This window comes from Cyanistes caeruleus, chromosome 3 (genome assembly GCF_971803275.1).
Source record: "Cyanistes caeruleus chromosome 3, bCyaCae1.hap1.1, whole genome shotgun sequence".
NCBI lineage: Eukaryota > Metazoa > Chordata > Aves > Passeriformes > Paridae > Cyanistes > Cyanistes caeruleus.
In genome coordinates this window covers 104,150,229-104,170,072 of record NC_141703.1, presented here as the reverse complement: position 1 = coordinate 104,170,072, position 19,844 = coordinate 104,150,229, and the positions used below count along the sequence as shown (strand labels likewise).

Sequence of the window (19,844 nt, the reverse complement as noted above, 5' to 3'; positions counted from 1 at the left end):
AAAACTATCATCTGAGCTTTTCCAAGGATTCATTCTCTAATCTAAATTCTAAGAAGGTCTGCAAAAGCCTCTCTGGCAGAGAGATGGAGCTTATAGTCCCACAAACCTCACCCAGATACTGATTTGCTTGTGTGTGTTTTTTAACTTCATTCCCTCAGCTGAAAAACAAATGAATAAATATTTATTTTTATGAAGCTCATTTATTTACAAATCACTTCACTGGGTAAATACAGGAGTGCAGACTACAGGTTTTAAAGTTTTTGGTGAGGCAAAGAGGCAGATAAACACTGCATTATTCATGTGTGAAGCATGGTTGCTCAGTTTGCCTGTATCTGTGTCCCAATTATTTCCAGCGCAGGAGAAAGAAAACCATACCATAACCATTCAAATATGATGTAAATGAACTGTAGGAATGTTTTTTGCATAGTGTGTCCTTTACAATGCTTCTAAACATAAAGTCTAGGTTTCCTTTGTTTCCTTCCACTACAGTTAAGGGGGTGAGTGTTTACATGTTTCATGACTTAATTTTGAGTGATCAGTGTCTTCAGCTTTATGAATCTGAGCAGCACATCAAAGCTATGCTGCACAAGTTTTTGCAGCAGACAGACTTTAGGAGGTGTCATCAAAGGTGTCTTTTTCACTTTGAATGCAGTGACAAGGAGAAAAAGATGCTATATATCTGCTGGTATGAAAATCAGCTCAGCTCAACAAATGACTTTTAATTAATTTTTTGCTTCCATTTCTCAAATATGTCATTTTGTTTGGAGTAAAGTTCACCATGGCAGCTCTTGAATTCCTTTGCACTTCCCTGTTATCTCAAATCTTTGACACTTTGCCCAACTACTATTATAAAACCACAGCTTTACTGACATCATGTATTGCTTAGAACAAACAATGGCAGTGTCAGTCTGACTCTTCCCTCTCCCTATTTTTAATCTAGATTATTGTTACTACTTAATGCACCCAAGAAACCTCCAGTCAGGGAGCCTCAGCATGCACTTTTGTATACAGTACCCATTCATTTACAAGTTAAAGCAAGGAGAGATCAACCCCACTAAAACCAAACAGCAGCCCAGTAAAACATTTACTGGGCTTATCCAAGAGCCAATCACCTGATCTTAGAAAAATATCTTAGATATGGTCTCTTAAATGTACCTAATACCACTAGCTGTGAATAAACTGCTAACATTTGTTCTTTTACATAGAAACAGGGAAAAGAGTGGACATTTTAAGTTTCTCTTGAACTGAAAACTGAAACAACCCCAGCTCACAGTAATGTTGATATAACCCCCATGAGATAGCTTCAAAGCCCTCTGAACCCAGTGTTGGGAAAGGACTCCCATACCAAATCAATGCCCAGAAAGTTTTGTGGTATTAATCAGGATGCTGAACTGGGGTGAACTCACATCTCTGTCACATGACATGGGAACTGTGTTCAACAACAGCAGCACTTGTGCTTCTGAGAAATTCAGAAATTTCAACTCCTCTTACTGGTTATACTGTAGGTTCTACTGGCAGCTCTCTGCCAGATAAATCCTTCATGGTGACTCAGAGTTTCAGGTACACTCTCACAAACGTCAAAATTCAGCTATTTCCCATCCCACTTTGCTACATTGTTGTTATGCCCACTCATTATCCCTCATGCTTTTCCAACAAGGATGCACTCCCTCCTCACATTGAAACTCAGAGTTATCTGCTTCAAAAGTGCCTTATGTAAACCAGTGGAAGATGCTGGCACTGCCTCTTCAGGACTTTGTCCCCCACAATTCTCAGGACTGTCAGAGTATCACCTGATGAATAAACCCCGATAATTTTAGGGGACCCCCACAGACTACCAGCTACTAAAAAACTCTCAACACTGGCTAAGTATTCAAGCTGAAAAAAATATATAAAATTTTAATTGTACTACAGTACAAGATTGCTATGGTTTATCAATAAAAGGATTGCACTATTACAATTAAATTTATCCCCAGAAGTTTTTGATAAAATAGCATCTAAAAACATTGCAGTGTGGTTTTTCAAGATTAAGATAAAATTCTTACACAAGCCTTGATATGCTGATCTGTGGTCACATGCAAATGGTATTTCCCCTTCTAATCCCCTCTCTGCCCCCAGGGATCCTGTAGTGTTGGGAAATCCAATTCTCAGAACTCTAATTTCTCTTACATCTCAAGTCACATCTACAGAAAAATTCTTCTCTAACCGCTAAGGTTAAGAGCACTGCTCCCTTCCAGGCAAAAGGAAATCCCACCAGGCTTTTGCAATGCAGTATGTTTAAATATGAAAACAAGCTGTCTAAAGATTGCCAACAAAAAAACTGTGACTTGTTGGAAGAAATTTAAGACTTACTGTCTTCTACACTGATATTTGCAATTCCTGTAAATTGATAATCCCTTCCTAAATAGGCTTGACAAGTTGGTAACTAATCCTCCATTAGAAAATATGGGCACTGAAGCAATGCACACTATTTATGCTTTGGAAAATAAATTCTTTAATGATTATTTTTCGCATTGCTGTCATCAGGATGACTTCTGAAAATGCACTCCTTTGTAAAATAACACTTTAAAGTATACTTGGAATGCTGAATATGTGTACACAATGGAAACCTGTTTGTAGCAACCAGGCAGCTGTGGGTTATAAGGCAGTTGTAACTCCAGCTTTAAAGATGGCAATCATACTCCAATAGTTTTGGGGTTTTTTTTTGAGAAATGAACATCCAATATTGTTTATGTGCATTTTTTCAGTAACTATCACAATGCTTTACCATGCTGATGAGGGCAGCATTTGGGGAGTGCAGTTTCTTAGCTCGATTTTCACATAACTATATAGTTTCCCAGAAGTTATTCACTGCTCATTTGCAGTTTTACTCAGAGGAGAAGGAAATACTTTGTGGCACACACAGTTCTTTTCAGGGCCTTGTTCCTGTACCGTGCGTGGTTCTACTGCAAGGGTTACCACCATCTACCTTTTCCTTCTGTCAGCAGGGGAAACCCAGGAAAGAAAAACTGAATTAAATGCCTTGAAACATTGAAGTGTCATGCAACCACCATGGCATTGCCCACAGCTGGACCCGTGCCCACTGTGCCACTCTTTGCTCTGTCCCCCTCCCTGTCTCCTCCAGCACGCCCGCAGACTGTGTATCCCCTCACATGTCATTCTTTTCTGTTCCTTTTACTAACTATACTAGATGTTGGAATAAGGTAGATCAGCTTTATTTTCAAAATTTCGGTGTTATTTTATAGCTTGTCAGTCTTTTAATTTTTTAAGCCATAATGTATGCAAAATTAAACTCTTCAGAACTTTCACAGTGTTAACAATTCAAGTTCCTATTTCTCTACAAGTACCATTTTTTAGCACAACAACATACAGCAAAGAGTCCATCAGGTCAACAATTTCCTTACCAGGAGATGTCTCCACCAGTGCCTTCAAATTTATGGTTTTGTCCTTAGCAGAATCAAGATACAAATGTCAAGATTGCACAGAGCTCTCCTGAACTGGCCCTGCCACATTCAAGTGAATGTGAAGGGTACCAGGTGGAGGAAAGGCCCTCGGAAAGAATGATAAAATGGCAGAGTTGTGACAGTGACACACAGAGTACCAAAAATAACAACAGGAGACAAAGAGAGTGTGGCCAGGACCACAGGAAGTCAAGAAAAAGCCACGTTAATACTGGATAACTGGATTAATTTTTTTGTTGTTGTTGGTTTTGGTATTTTGGTTTGCTTGGTTGGGTTTTTTTTTTTTTGGGGGGGGGGGGTGTAAGGGTTTTGTTTGTTTGTTGCAGGTTTTTTGTTGGTTTTGGGTTTTTTAGGGAGGGTTTCTGTTTTTACGTGAGAGAAATTTTCATATCTTTGAACTGCATCAAAAAAGGAATATTTAAGATTCATACTATTTTTTGAAATGTGTTATGCATACAATAGCTACAGCACAACAGAATCACAGATTACGCTGAATTAAAAGGGACCCACCAGGATCATGGAGTCCAGCTCCTTGTCTTGCACAGGACCATCCTTTAGTCACACCCTGTGCCTGACAGCACTGTCCAAACACTTCTTGAAGTCAGTCAGCCTTAGCGCTGTGCCCACTTCCCTGTGAGCCTGTTCCAGTGCTCAAACATCCCCTGCGGGAAGAACCTTTGCCTGATATCCAGCCTAAACCTCTCCTGGCTCAGCCTCGGGCCGTTCCCTCGCCTCCTGTCCCCGGTTCCCTCACGAGGTGCCGGGGCTGGCGAGCAGCGGGGCCCGGCAGGACCGGCCCGGCGAGGCTGAGGCGGCAACACCGCCCTCACCTTCCCTCCCCCGGCGGGCGCTGCCGGAGCCACGGCCGCCTCCGAGGGCAGTGGCGGGGACGCTACGAGCTGCTGGGACCCGGCCCAGAGGTGACGGGGCCGGGGAGAAGGGAGAAGGAGGGAGGGGGGCTCTCGGTGGAGCTCCGGGCGGCTGCGGGACCCCGAACGGTGCCCTCTTCCTCCCCTGGCCCCCGAAACCCGCCGGCACTCCGGGATGGATGCCTGCTAGTCTTTCCTCTGAATGCGCAGCTGATGTGGCCTGGGATATATCCTTTGCATGGATAAGGAGGGAATCATTTCAGGCCGCAGACAGGAGCAGGGTTTAAGCAGGGAACGGGCACGACCATGGGTGTCCCTCCACAGCCAAGCGCGCCGTGCTGTGAGGGCGCGTAGGTGCAGGAGCGGGTGTGTTTGCCAGGGAAGGGGGACATACATCTTTATCGCCTGTTTGCGGTCATATGTCGCATTATCGTGTAACCATTCATCATTTTACTGAAAGCACAACAAAAATTATTGTGGAAAACTGCAGAGGAGCGCCGGTTGTGTCGGTGGGTGTTTCACGGCACCTGCTGGAAAAGGCTGCAACTGCGTCCTTGGGCCGGGATTATTACAAGGAGTGACCGAGGGACAGACTTTACTCCTTGGGTGTGCTGCAGCCCCTCCTGGGCGTGGATACACACACAGTCCTCGGGTACTGCGGGAGAGTTCGTGTTTGTTTGCCTCTGTTGTTCTTATCTCCAATGCCTTATGAAATTGGCAGCAGTGCACAAGTCTCATACACCTTTATGCGCATATAGCACGTGTTAGTGGTGTTTTATTTCTTAGGGTGTCCTGAAAGGGCTCTGCTGTTCTTTAAGTATTAGCTGTTGATGACTTCCAATAGCTATACTCTCAAATAAGAGAAAAAAATAAAATAAACCCTGCAGGATTTTAACTGACAAAGATTTAATGAAACCAGTTAAGTTGTTCTATTCATTCATGAGGCTGTAGATCTCTCTCCAAACCTTTGTTGGAGTGTATTGGTGGGAGAAGGTGACAGGCAAAAAAAAAAACCAAAACAGACAGGTTGTATAGGTACAGGCCTTTTGATAGCTCAGAATTAAATATCTTCTAAAACTACATGTTTAATAAAGAAGAAAACAAAAAATCCAACAAGAACATTGTTCTTTCAAGCATCATGGATGCTTTTTCCTTTGTTTTTAAACAGAAGCGCAACACTGAAGAGGATGCTTCTTTCTTCAGTAAATTACATATTCCTGGTTTAGCAGGTGAAATTTTTTTAAACTGGTTGTTGCTGTTCATTGATGCTCACAGAATTGTAGGCTGTGCACTTAGATTCCACAGTGTTATTCTGATTTGAGCTTGACCATGAGACTGCTGTTAGCTTTTTGCACAAAAACCAAAGTTTGCAACATTTAGAGATCACATTCAACTAGTTGGTGGAGTACTGTTTATACATAGTAACAGATATATTATCTAATGGCATTATTTAACAATGGCAATATAACAACTTTTTAGATCTCCAGGAACAAATATTCTGTGGTACATGTAAAGTATTTTCTAGAAAGCAAATTTCATGCTCATTTTCCTTTCCTCTTTTATGGTAGACCATGAAGTTGTTATTGTCATTCACCTCCTCACATACACCAGGAACTTCCTCAGCTTCTTGAGAAATTTTCCACCAAAAAATAGGAACTGAAAGTACAATTCTATCAAGTCTTGCAACTTCCTGTCACTTAATATATTCAATGTTATTTCAAGTAATTTTGTATATTATGTTTTGTGACCATTACTGATTTTTAACATTTTTTTTCTTTGAAAAATTATTTGGGTCAGATGATATACACAATTCAAAAATTTCAAATGGGAAAAAAAAAACATGTGAAAAGTGTTAGAACTGTTTCTTGCTTTATTGTTCTTATCTCAACCGGAGATCTTTACCTTTTGTGCCTCCAGTTCTCCTCTCCATCCTGCTGCTGAGGGAAGGGGGAGAGGAAAGCAGGGGAGGGAGAGAATGGGTGTGGTTTGGAGGGTCTCTGTGGGGGCACTGAACAGGGGAGTACCATTCCTAAACCTCAACAGATCCCAGTGCTCCAATCCTCCACACCCCCAGTGCTCCCAGTGCCCCCCTTGTCCTGGGACCCACAGTGTCCACTGATTCTGGCTCCCAGTCCTCCCAGTGCTTCTGGCTCCCCATTCTCCTGGTGCCCAGTGTTTCCAGTACCCCAAGTTCTCAGTGCCCAGTGACAGGAGCTCAGCTCCAGCATCAGGACCACAGCTGCTGGTACTACACACCAGTCTTGGGACCCCAGCCACACCATTGACCCCAGGCCCCCTTGTGCAGCCCAGGACTACCTCCCAGCCCCAGCCTGGCCCCGTCTCTGTTGCCAGGCCCACTGAGCTGGTAACCAGAGCTCCGATAGCAGCTGCAGCTGAGGTGACACCATCAATAATTGAGTGGCAGCAGGGCTCCACACAGGACTGCCTGCCTCTGCCTGCCTGGAGTGTGGGGACAGGTAGGTGCTACCCCCATTGCCCTATCCTGTCGCTGTGGCTGGGCACCTCCAGCAGCTCAGGGTGTGGGGAGCAGGGTATGGGGGGTGGGAGCAGCAAAGCTGGACCAAGGGGGGTGGAAGGGGTTGTGTACAAGGCCCCTCACTGCAGCACAATCCCCTGGGATGTCAGCCATGCCGACCCCAATATCTGGACCCTGGCAGATGGGTCCCCAGAACTCCCCAGCCCTGGCACAGGGACCTCCACAGCATCCTGGGGTGCCCCAGGCCTGCAGGCCCAGCAGCACTGGAGCCAGGGAGAGGTACTTCCAGCCAACTCGTGCCATGAATAGGAGCTGGCACCCTGGGAGGATGCCCTACCACAGCATCCCCTGTGAGGGGATAGATTTGCCTCATTATGGTTTAGGACTCACATGCTTCAACAATATCTGCACAGGGGAGATTTTCAAAGCCTGGGCCCAAGGTTATGCTACTGATAGACACAAAGGGTGCAGAAGTTCCCATTTGGCAGAACTCCCAAGATAAGTAGGAAACTAACCAAGTCAACTCAGCAACTGTACAAAAATCACAGCCTCTCTCGCTTGTGATGGTGTCTCCGGTGATTGCCCTGGCCTTCCTCCCCTTCATTGTCACCCTGCTGATCCGGTACCGGCACTACCTGCTGCTGCTGTACCGGGCAGTGCTGGTGGCCTGGCTGCGGGACCGGCTCACCGGCACCTCGCGGGAGCAGCGTGCCTTCCAGTACGTGCTGGCCCACGCCATCCCTGGGGACCCCCACCACATCCTCCAGACCTTCGACCAGTGGTGCTACCACTGTGAGCACCTCAGCTGTGTGGGGCCTGACAAAGGTGAGTGCCACCCTTGTGTGCTCACCCCACGTGGGGCATGGCACTGGGCTCAGCCATGGCACCACTGGCACGGCTGTGACACCACTGACGTGGCTGTGACAGTGTTGGTGTGGTGCCAGCACCATATGGTAGTGGCATTGTTGATATAGCCATAGTACCACTGGCATGATTGTGGCACCATTGCCACGGCCATCACACTGCCAGCACAGCCACGGCACTGCTGGTGTGGCATCACTGGCCTGGCTGTGGCATTTCCTCCGTCCCTCTGGGCACTGGGAACCGCTTGGCACCTTCGCCCTGCCCAGGGCTGGGGTGGCACAGGCGCGTGGGTGCTGAGAGGCTCGTGCCACGTCAGGGCGGATCGTGGAGCGGGTGCTGTTGGAGCGGGCACCACTGCGGGTGCTGGAGCTGGGCACGTACTGTGGCTATGGCACCGTGCTGCTGGCACAGGGGCTGCCCCCAGGTGCCCGTCTCTACACCATCGAGGGGGACCCCCGGCACGCCGCCGTGGCCGAGAAGGTCATCCGCCTGGCTGGCTTCAGTGAGCAGACGGTGAGCACCCGGGATCTGGGACAAAGCCCAGCTCTGCAGCCGAAACCGGGGAGGAGATGGGTGGGGGTCCTTCGCCGCTGTGGCAGGGACTGCGGCACCTGCTGGGTAGTATATGTGGGGATGGAAAGGTCCTGTCCCATCTGGACCTCTCAGCAGCCTGTGAAGCAGGGTGATGGGTGGGCACCCTGACACCCTGCCCCAGTAACTGAGGGTCCTGCAGCACAGGTGGAGCTGATCGTGGGCCCCTCGGAGGAGGTGATACCCCGCCTGCGGGAGAAGCACGGCCTGACGAATGCCAACTTGGTCTTCATGGATCACTGCAAACGCTGCTACCTGCGGGACCTACGGCTGCTGGAGAGCCACCAGCTGCTGGCTGAGGGGGCCACCATCCTGGCTGATAATGTCCTCTTCCCTGGGGCACCCCACTTCCTGCAGTACGCCAAGACCTGCGGCAAGTACCACAGCAAGGTGCACCGCGCCAGCCTGGAGTACTTCCGCGCCATTCCTGATGGGATCGCCGAGCTGCGCTACACCGGCACCCACTGAGTGTGCAAGGGGCTCCTGCCTTGTGGTGGCCACGGTTACCGGCAGGGTGCCAGGTCCCCAACCCCCATCTCAGCCTCAACATGGGCTCTGGAGGAAACACAGTGGCTGCTGTGGTCTGTGGTGGGGCACAGTGGGTAAGGAGGGGGCTCATTCCCTGTAGTGCTCCTGCCTGCACTGTACAGGGAGGTCTGCCAGGCACACCAGTGGATGGTGGGGGGCAGCCCTGCACTTGCCTGAGTGGTACTCCCTGCCTGTCCTGGTGGCCTCAGACACCAGATTTGGGGCTGTTTTCTTGAAAACTGAGTTTATTAGAAAAGACGTGTCAGCTCTAATGTGCCAGGTGGCAGTCTCCCCTCAGAACCCCCCTGCCCCACACAGCACCCACGGCAGGAGGAGCTTCACTGAACTGTCCCCCAGAGCCGTGAGGGGCAAAGGCTCTCCCCCAGCCTCCAGTTTGGTGTGGTTGTGGCACAATCAGATCATCCACTGGTCCTGATCCTGCTCTGTCCCCTCCATGTCCACCTGGGAAATAAAGAGGTTTGAGATCTTGCACCAGAGTGAGAACCCAACAGAGGGAATGAAGGAGAGAAGACAGCCCCTGGAGCTCATGCTCAGGGTCTCACACTACTTACCTCATTGATTTCCCCATCATCAGGAGACTCGTTATAATCATTCATCTCATCCATGTCCTGCATGTCCTCATCATCTTCTGAGTCCTCTTCGCTGTCTTCATCATCTTCGTCATCCTCCTCCTCCTCCTCATCATAGTGCTGTGGACATAACAGCTCCAGCAACCCCCTCTGCCCCTCAAGCCCTGTGGCAACCCCTCACTTCCCTGCCCACACACCCACCTCGGACGCTGGCTTTCCTATGGGCACCAAGTTGTTGTCCTTTTCAGCAATGCTCTGGAGCTGGGGAAGGGAGAGAGGCAGGTGAGCACCCCGACAGCTCCATGGTACCCCAGCAAACAGGCCCTTTGGGCTCAGCTGCTGCCTTGTGTCGCTTCCTGACCACGTCTAATTGCAGCCCGAGCCCTGCTGCCTCCCTGGCAGCCCCCAGCCAAGCAAGGAAGAGCAGCTACAGACACCTGCCTGAGCACCCTGGCTCCAGGCAGGGTCCCAATGCCACTCTGGGGCTGAGAGGGTTCCAGGTGTCCCCTTGTGTGGCAGGAGGAGCTCAGACACAAAGCTTATGCATTTCTTTATCAAAAAAGAGCCAAATCTGAGACATCTGATCAGCTGGATGAACTGTTCTTCCCCCCATACTCAGGGGCACTGCAGCACCAAACCAGGCTCACAGCACAAACACTTGTCACTTACCAGGATCAGAAATCGCTCCTCGCCTCCCTCGGGAGATTAGTTAATTCATTAATTGGGAGCTGGTGTGGGAGCCTCGGTTCAGCAGGTTATTAATTAACCCCCACACCACAAACAGGGAGCTCCGGTAACAGCCTCCCTGAGTCGGTGTGACACAGGGATGATGGACACGAGAGCAGCGGTGCCCAAGCCGGCAACACCGGCACAGGATGTGGTATGTGGAAAGAAAAATCTATGAGCCACAGAGTAAGTTATAAGAGTAGGTTTGTATTTATTCAGCGCTGAGGTGCATGTGGGTATCCCCTCCAAAAACATGCACACCCTGGACACTTGCCCCTCTCCTTTTCTCTACAAACCAGGGTTACACAATACACCTAATACATATTCATTTCCTAACTCTGCCTATCCCCACTTGATATTAAAATTAGCTCCACGCCTCTCTCTGACTGCGCATGGCTCATTGTTGGCCATTCTGGTGGTCTGGGGGTCTTTGGGATGAAGTCAGCGATTCCTCCTCAGTTGAACTCTTCACCTTTTCTCCTTGAACATGCTCCTTTTAGTCCTTTGACCGCCTTTTGGACTTTGATACCATTTCTCCCGGCTTAGGGGTCCAAAGAATCCCCTTATCCTGTGGTGCCTTTGTCCTTGCATCCTGTTTGTGCATCCTAGCTCTTTATCTTGTAGTCTTGCTCTCTTCCTGCTCTTGTGGGAGCAGTAAGCATTCCATACGGTTTCGGCAGCCCCCTCTTCTAGTCAAAACATTTCTTTATGCCTGATTCCTAATTCATAATTTTTCCATTTCAAACGCTGAAGCACGGGCACGGCCGGTGAACAGGCGGGGGAGCGATGCACCGGAGGAGCCCCGTGTGCCGGGACACGCGGGAACCCCCACCCCCGCACTGAAACGAGCACCGCGGCCGTGCCCGCTGGAGGAGCGGGGGCCGCTCCCCAGCCCCGAACCCGTTCCCGGCCTCCGGATACCCGGCCCCGCATCTCCCCCCATCCCGGTGCCCACCCAGGCCTGGTGCTGCTGCTCCTGCTGCTGCAGCTCGGTCTCGTCAACGCACGGCCGGTCGAGGTTGAACCAGAGGGACTCGGTGAGGCGGGGCAGGAGCGAGGGGAACAGCGTGGACATGGCAGGAACACCGGCAGCAGCGCCAGGCCGGCGCCGGCCGCAGAGCCGGAAGTGGAGTCCGGCCCGGAAGCAGTTACAGCGCACGGAGCATGCGCAGAGGGAGGGCGGTGATGTCCGGCGGGCCCAGGCCCTCAGGAGGAAGAATGGGTGGGCGTGGTCTGGGGCGGGGATGTGGGCGGGGCTGAGCCTGATTGACAGGTGGTGGCTGAGTCGGAGCGCTCGTGACCACCCCCAGAGACGGCTGTGACCCCAGTGAGGGGGGATTTGTGATCCCCACGGAATATCTGTGACTAATGGTGGGTATGTGACCCCCCACGGGTACCAGTGACCCCAGGGGGAGGTATCAGTGATCCTCATGGGGTATCTCCTTTGGGGGCAGCTGGCATCCATGGCTGGGGGTCTCTGTCATCTGTGCTGTGAGGGCGGTATCTGCGACCCCACTGGTCTTCCCCCCTCCTCAGGGTACCTGTGACCCCCGGGGCATGTCTGGTCCCCCCATCATGGGTGATCTTGGAAGTATCTGCATCTTCCAGGGTATCTTCCCTCCCTCCCTCCCTCCTCGAGGCATGTCCCACACTGGAGAGTTTCTGTCCCTCCCGAGCCACAGGTGACTGCTCTCCCCCAGGGCATCTGGTCCCCCCTCCATGGGGCATCTGTGATCCCCTGGAGTACCTGTAATTCCATGAGGGGTATTTGCCTCTACCCTGTGGCCATCGGTGACCCCACAGGGGTTCCTGTCCCCACCAGCAACATCTCTTACCCACTGTGGTGCTCCCTCCCGGCCACTCACAGGGACCCGGTGGTGTTGGGGGCCAGGTCCTGCCCCTTGTGCTGGTGTCAGGGAATTGGGCCACCTCCCACAGGAGGGAAGGAAAAACAGTTGGATAAAAGAGCAGGGAGGCTGTACTGGCTCTGAGACAGAGAGCTAGTGCTGCTCAGCAGTAGCCAAAACACTGCTGTGTTATCAACACCTTTCCAGCTACCCATGCAAAGCATAGCACTGTGAAAGCTTCTAAGAGAAAATGAACTCTAAATACTCGCCCATCAGCAAGGGTCTGGGAGTGGACGAGATCCTGGGAGGGGACACAATGAGGCCAACTGACCCAAATTACCCAAAGGGATATTCCACAACATGTGATGTCAGCTCAGATATAAAAGCTGAGGGATGTAGGAGGAACAGAGGACATTCATTATTTTAGTGTTTGCCTTTTGGAGCAGCCACCCCATGTTGCTTCCCAGGAAGTGTCTTAACATCACTTGCTGATGGGAAGCAGAGATTAACTTTTCTCTTTGCTTCTGCACACATAAACTTTTCCTTTTTTGCTTTAGAAAATTGCCTCATCTCAACCTACTAGTTCTTTTCCATCTTATTTTTCTTTCCCTTGTCCTGCTGGGAAGGGGAGTGATAGCAGAGTTTGGTGGGCACATGGTGCCCAACTAAGATCAGATTACTACAGGGACAAAACATGCACCCCCTAGGTGTTACTCGAGCTGTAGCCAACATGCTCACCAGACCCCCACCTGCTGCATCCCACTGGGAGCTGCCCAGTGCCTGCCTTCCCTCCCATCACACCCCCAGTGCACCTTGCTTTCTCCTCTGCCTTGTGCCACTCGTGGACCAAACACCTTTTTCTCACCCTGCTAAGGAGTTGAAATTCAGACATCATTACACTGAAGAAATAGTATGATTGCATCTGAGAAAGATGCAGGACATTTTAACTTGAAAGATACATTGAAGTTTTAGTTGGTTGTTACATACCTCTTGTGGTACAGCACATTTTTTATAGAATTTGGAGATAATGCTATTTTTTTTAACCTTGCCAGTAATTTATATACTGCACTTATGTCATCATTACAATGTTAGTGTGTCCCAAGAGACTGTAGGATTTTTTTCTGTTGTGAATACTTTTTTCTGTGTAGACACTTCCAGTTCTTTTCCATATTGAAAATTTACAGGGATAACCTATCAGAATCCTTAACTGGAACCTGTCTGTGTTGTTCTATAAGTGCTACTACATCACGAGTTCTCAGCAAATCCAGCTGGCAGGAGCACCACAGTCTCCAGTGACCTTCTCCTTCAGTGAGGCTCTGGCAGGGAGATCAACAATTCAAGCATTTGGCTCCCAGGAGAGATTCATTAGGAAAGATAACTGTTTTGTTGTGTATGAGATGTGTATGATGCTGTGTATGAGAACTTGATTTGGTTCTACAACAATCTCATCTCAAATAGGTACTTGAGAGCAGGTTTGCATTTGTAAGTAAATCTTCTTCTGTGGAATTCCACAAATCAATGTTTAGCTTTAGTCAGAGTAAAGCCACTGAGAAACAGAGAAGTGTTTGGACAATACTCTCAGGCACACAGGGGGACTCTTGGGGATGGTCCTGTGTGCAGGAGTTGGACTCGATGATCCATGTGGATCCCTTCCAACTCGGCACCTTCTGTGGTTCTGTGACAAGAGCAATTTATCCACCACTCTTTGCACTGAATTCACAGATTTTGTATTTATCTACCAGAAACTGGGAGGTATATAGAAAATATACATATGCTGTCTGGGATGAGAATATTTAAACAAAAAAAGAAAAAAAAAGTTTACCAATAGGTCATAAGCATGGACTATGCTACATTTCAACTAACAGTTCCTCTTGCAAATTTATGAACAAATTGAATTTATATTTCAGTAGTTCATGTGGAAGTAACCTGGTGTCTGTACTCACAGGCACCAGGGAGTTCTTGAGAGTGGAATCTCGGGTTTAAAGAAATAAAATCTGTTTCCTCGCATTCCTTTGTGATTCAGTGCAGTTACAGTCACAGAGGAGCTAATAGATTCCTGGTCTGTTTTTCAGCCCTATACCTGAATCTTTTTTAGATAGGAGGAGCAGGAAAGCAGTATGAGGAGTGAAGGGAGTTAATGCATGCATTATGGTTTTAGTAGTGCTACCAGTTCCAGATATGTCATATTGCCCACCTAGCTCATCTGTAAAATGGGAATGATAGTACTTATCTCTTTTGTGAAGTGGGTAAATTCGTAATATAATGATCTCAGAGCTCAAGAGGCTATAAAAATATTGGTGAGTAATTCCATTTTTTTCTTTGCCTTGATTTACAGGTGGCTATCTGTCAGGCTTGAGTTTTTGGGAAATTTAATGGTGTTCTTTGCTGAATTGTTTGTAGCACTGTCTGGAAATACAGTGAGTTCTTCTACAGTGGGTTTATCAATATCCTATACTCTAAATGTAAGTAATCGTATAAACATTTTGCTGTTACCACATTGCATATGAAAAGAATTACAATGAAGTTGAGTAGGTGACTATACAGGGGGGCATCAGTGACACATCTCCTGGGCAGGACAGAGTTTCCCTTTTAATTTCATTAATTTTGGGAAGCTTATGATAAATTATTTTCCACTTTTGAATGCAAATGGAATAATAATTATTAAAATATATTTAAAATCAAGTTAATGAAAGTAGGCTTATTTTTAAGTGTTTGGTTAAACCAAAGAAGTGGCATAGTCATGCACAACTGTACTTCATATTTAATTCCTTTTCTATGTTCACTTACTGAATGTTATCTAGGAGTGTTTAGTTAAAAGATCAGTAATATCATTTACTTTGGCATTGCCCTTGCAAAGGTGATAGATGAGAACTACATATTCAAAGTGTGTCTTAAGTAAGCTAAGTTTTATTGATGAATAGTTAGAATAAATCTTAAGTATTACGTAGACATAAACTAAGAATTAAATTTTCTTTAATTTTGTGATGCTTAGGAGCCAGTGTTGTCCAGATTCTCACCGTGGTAAGAGCTTCAGAAACACAGCTGAGAGATTTGAATGAATAGAAATGAAAAAAAAAAACCCATAGAGACAATTATCTGTCATGGCATATCCACACCCCACCCAGCTCACAAGAGTTCCTTTGTCTCATACTGTACTGGGTGATGACAGTCAGAGTTTTCCACCTTCATCTGTTGTCCAGCTGATACGGTTCTTTCTTTAGCTGCACGCAACATTTCCAAAAGGCTGACCTTCAGAATCCATTTGGCTTGCTCTTTTCCTACAGAAGTGGGAATATTTAACCATGGAATTGGTACCATGGGGGTTTGGAACTAGGAGATCTTTGGGGTCTCTTCTAACCCATCATTCTATGATGATTCTGTCTGCAGAAGCATCCCCAGTGCTTGAAGGTGACAAATTTGGCAGAGACAATATATACCTCCATTACAAAACCATTGTTCTACATTACTGGCTTGTTTTACCTAGGGAATAGTGCAGTGATTGATTCATCACACCATGAACCATAAACTTTTCCTTTCAACATTTCATACAAATAGTGCACACTTGCTGATGACCCTGATGTAGTTTCTGATATTTGGAGCTTTTATATCAGTGCAAATTACAACAGCCATTGTGCAGTGTGAAAGCAAGAGCTGCTCAGAGGAGCACTGAGAACAGGGATTTTCTAACCATTGGTTCATGTGATGTGCCAACATGTTCTGTCCAATTTTTAGCCTCTGTCATTAAGCATGCAGCTTATGAGTTGTTTAAGTTTGGGTAAGTTTTTGAACTAATGTGCTGTGTTCTAGTACAGTCAAATTTGTTGTTCCTATTTTTGTATGTATTTCCCCAGGTGATCCAGATTCTAGATGTTTAAGTGTATAGAGCATGTGAAATTGAGACCAATGCACTTTCAATTGAAGGAATTTGTGAATATGCAACAGTTGATAAAGAGGTGAGCATTCATCCCAAATGCTGAACATTCATTTAATTTCTGTGCAGAGAAAATGACCAATTAGATTGACTTTCATATTGGTGAGTGGTGGTAGCAGGTATAGTTATTAAACTTTTACTGAGGTTTGTGGGATTTTTATTTGAGAATAATATGTAGAACTGAGCTCACAGAGACTGCACACAATTTTTGTCCTCCCATTCACCAGTTTCAAACTGTTACAATTTCCCTTGCAAAGATCCATTTCAAAGATTATTTGTCTCAGTTGCTTCTGTTAATGTAAGGACTTCTTTTAGGATTATGGTGGAATTGTGCATTCACATTCTGCTGCTAGTTTAGGACCCCATCTTGTTTTCTGGGACACTGCAGTCAAATCTGGATCCACTTGGAAAACACTCATCTTGAACTGTAGGAAGTGTTGGAGCTACGTGACTTAAAGGATTTTGTCCAGTCACTGAAGAAGCTCCTCCATGAGATTTCAGAAGGTGTTGAAAATATTAGGTACATAATCAAGAAAGTGCTAATGCCATTATTTTTCAGTAATGTAAAACTATGTCCTTCCAGAGAATTTACTTCAGAAGGTATCAGGATAGAAATGACACATCTCCTGTCATTATTGGTAGAACTATTCTGGTAGTGCAAGTTACTTTGAGGTGACCAACTGGTCACAGTGGTATAAATTCTGATGGCCTGGGTTGTATGGGAAGCCAAGGACTATTTTCAGCTCAAGTATATAAGTAAGTGTAAAGAAGTGGGGGAGTGGTGTTGCAATTCATGTAGCACCTGATTAGACTTGGGTAGAAAAATGTTCATTTATTTAAATTAAAAAAAATAAATCTAACCAGAAAAACAAAACAAATCCAACAAAACAAAAACAGATGACAACAACAAAAAAAACCACCCAACAACAACACCACGAAACAATCAACCAAAAAAAACCTCAACAAATGTGAAATCCATGAAAGTGCAGAGAGCTTATTCTTCTGTTCTATTTGCTTAGGCACAGCAACTCAGTTTTAACTTTAAAACATTAAACCATAGTTATGCCAGGAGGGTGACACTTAAAAGAACTCTAAACTGAGGAGACAAATATTGAAGATAGCAGCAGCAAAGGGACAGGTCTTGAATAATGTACTGAATATCAACCTGAATTTTTCTGATAGATCATTTTCAGGAGGACATTTCTAGAAGGACATAGTTCAGCTAACATACAGAAGTATCCAAATTTTTACACTGAACATTATTAAAAAGTGGTTCAGCATTCAATCTGGCTCATTCTGAGTGCCCATTATAATGTGAATATAGAAACTGAAGACTGGGTTTAAAATTCAAAGTTCAGCCATGAGTGTTGAAGAGTCCTAGCTTAACTACTATTGATACACTGAGCAAGAGGAAAGAAAATTCCAAAGCAGGATGAACATATTTCAGTGGTCTTTTCAGAAGCATAAGGTGTTGTTAGGAAAGAAGTACAGACATGCATCACAGTAATCTCAGCTTTATTTTGTGCTCCCTTTTCTCCATGTGCCTGACTTGCCCTTTTCAAATGTATTTTTAACAGTGTTGGGCAGAGACAGCAGGTCTGTCTGGCCTGTGCTTTGCTGTGAAAGACAAAAATCCTAGTCCTAGATGAGCTTCTGTTGACATAGAAACAGATAACTTTGTGCACTCCACCATCAAAACAGAGTTTCACAACTGCACAGTGTTAACTATAGCCCACAGGTTACACAGAGTCATGGATTCAGAAAGGTAAGTTTTGATAAGCCATTTGAAAAATAAATTACTTCCTTGAAATGCATTCCCATAATCCAGAGATACCTGTACTAGGACTGGAAAATGTGGCTGAGGAGCTGATTTGTCTTCTGTAATCTTTCTGCTCTTGTAGAGTTCTTGTTCTGGATGCAGGAAGGATTCTAGAATATGATACACCACAGAATTTGTTACTACAAGAAAGTGCCTTTTCTGAAATGGCTGCAGAGGCTGGGATAAGATAAAGAAAACTACTGAGTGAGTTCTGAAGGAATGCTCAAGGAATCTCTGCATTATATATATATATATATATATATATATGCATATATAGGTGCAATATTCTGTATTCCATATAAAACAACTGACTTACTCTAGAGCTCCTCACAGCATTGCTCTTCACTACTGCTACAATCTGTATACATTGATCAGGTTTCATAAAATTCAGATTTTATATGAATCACTTACTTTTATCATATTGGCATTGGCACAAGGGAATGAAGCAAGGATTTCAATGGTGTATGTTAAAACTGTTGCATTAGTAAAGACTGATTGAAAAATAAATCTTGTTGACATGCTGGTTTTAGTTGAACTAAGTTGCTCTGACATTATGCTCATTTAGTTAATAATTCTTACTATGATTACACATTCAGGAAAAAAACAATGCTTGTTGTGTGGACACAGAGACAGATGTCACTTGGGGCTGATTTTTAGGATATGCACATCCCTGTGTATACTTAGGTAGTTCTTGAGGCAATAAATGTGCCCCATTACGTCAGTTTTCCTCTTGTGATTTCTGAAAAACTGAAACCCTCATATATATTTAATTGATCATTACAAAATCCTATTGTGAAAGAATCCCAAAAAATGCAGTCAGGTGGAACTGCCTCTTTGCTAGTAAATATTAATGTAAACCTCCATACTAATTACAGCAGCAGGTTATGTACACTTACTTGAAGTGTCAGTTAAACATATCTGCTTCTGTAGGCCACATAAATAGTCATTTCCATTTTTATTGCCATTCCAGAAGCTCTTGAAATTTAATACCAGCACAACCAATGTAATCAATTTTCTCTTAAGATCCCTATCAACTGCTTAAAAAATGCCAACAAACTGAATAAAGTTCCTGGGTACAGCCCTGTTTTATTAGTTTAAAATTGACACCTGGTGTATCAAGTACAATCTTAATTTCTTGCCCAAGAGAAAGTTTTAGGCACACAGGCTAGGAGAGGTAGCCTTTAGTACCTCAGGAACCTTTCCCTTTTGCAAGGTCCAGAGAAAACAGTCTGAGGTGAGGCATCAGTGCGTGGTAATTTCTACTTTACTTTTATTTATGAGGAGGGCTTTCTGTGCTTACTTCCAGCTGCCTTCAGACTGCAGCTGGGAGAGCCACAGACTGAACAATGGCAAAGCCTGAGAGAAAAGAAAATGCTGGACTAGTGTCAGCAAAGCCATTCCTTCTCTTTCAGGAGAAATAACTTCAGAAAAGGGGGTGCAGTGGAGGCAGAAGCAGCAGGAAATGCTCCTGCTGTGTTTCCATGCAATAGCATTCCAAAGCAAATCCCCTAACAGGCTTAGGGTGGGCAGGGAAAGGCACTTTTGCTTTAAGCACATCAGCCAGGGTCTGCAGCCTCTCCTCTCCTCACACACGTCATGCTGGAGACTCACTCTAGGAAATGAAGAAGGGCCACTTGGCTGAGTTCAGAACTGACTCAACCCACCAAACATCAGGGCACCAGCCAGCACAAAGCAAGCCATGTGGTACCTCTGCAGCTTGGCACACACCTCACTCCCCTCACCTTCTTCCTCCAAAATTCCCTGAACTTCCTTGGTATTTAGGGATTGGGTTCCAGTCCTGTCCTATGGGACCACTCACAGGAAGAGGGGGACAGGTAGGGGACCAGAGCAGACCTGAAAAATGAGGCTCATAAGGGACCAAGACTCCATCATTTTTTTTCACATGAATGAACATGGACCTGCTTATGCTCTGCTTCCACTTCATTCCCCACAGCACTCAAAAATCCCACATGCACCACCTTCTGGAGCTGCTCCCCTCAGCCCTGCTTGTCCTCCTTGCTCTACACTTTCCTGGCAGTATCACAGGAGAAACTGGAAAGAAGTTGAGCAGCAGCTTCCCATTTTAAGGAAGAGACACACTTCTGCTTTTTGCCAGCTTTGAAA

At 46.1% G+C, this 19,844-nt stretch overlaps 2 protein-coding genes and 1 long non-coding RNA gene across 6 annotated transcripts; 2 read left to right on the top strand and 1 right to left on the bottom strand.

Moving 5' to 3' along the window:
- The first annotated feature begins 3,772 nt into the window (after positions 1-3,772).
- On the top strand, positions 3,773-9,167 carry LOC147654414 (transmembrane O-methyltransferase homolog). Its single transcript, XM_086883502.1, has 3 exons — positions 3,773-7,649; positions 8,005-8,201; positions 8,427-9,167. Exons 1-3 carry the CDS (start codon positions 7,388-7,390, stop codon positions 8,745-8,747), a joined length of 780 nt encoding a protein of 259 aa, XP_086739628.1. The 5' UTR covers positions 3,773-7,387; the 3' UTR covers positions 8,748-9,167.
- LOC147654413 (anaphase-promoting complex subunit 15) lies at positions 9,035-11,312 on the bottom strand. Of its 2 annotated transcripts, XM_086883503.1 has the most exons (5): positions 11,079-11,312; positions 10,067-10,093; positions 9,599-9,658; positions 9,380-9,517; positions 9,035-9,269 (listed from the first exon to the last, which is right to left on the bottom strand). In XM_086883503.1, exons 1-5 carry the CDS (start codon positions 11,196-11,198, stop codon positions 9,222-9,224), a joined length of 393 nt encoding a protein of 130 aa, XP_086739629.1. In that variant the 5' UTR covers positions 11,199-11,312; the 3' UTR covers positions 9,035-9,221. The 2 variants fall into 2 exon arrangements, with proteins under 2 accessions (XP_086739629.1, XP_086739630.1); XM_086883504.1 differs by lacking the exon at positions 10,067-10,093 and having other exon boundaries at positions 11,079-11,302.
- Positions 11,313-11,371: 59 nt separating this feature from the next.
- Positions 11,372-18,206, top strand: LOC111941343 (uncharacterized). 3 transcript variants are annotated; one of them, XR_015285189.1, is made up of 5 exons: positions 11,372-11,494; positions 14,306-14,432; positions 15,822-15,923; positions 17,479-17,666; positions 17,803-18,206. It is a non-coding gene; the product is annotated as an uncharacterized LOC111941343 (long non-coding RNA). The 3 variants fall into 3 exon arrangements; XR_015285190.1 differs by adding an exon at positions 13,155-13,428 and having other exon boundaries at positions 11,410-11,494; positions 17,479-18,206; XR_015285188.1 differs by having other exon boundaries at positions 17,479-18,206.
- The last annotated feature ends 1,638 nt before the right edge of the window (positions 18,207-19,844 follow it).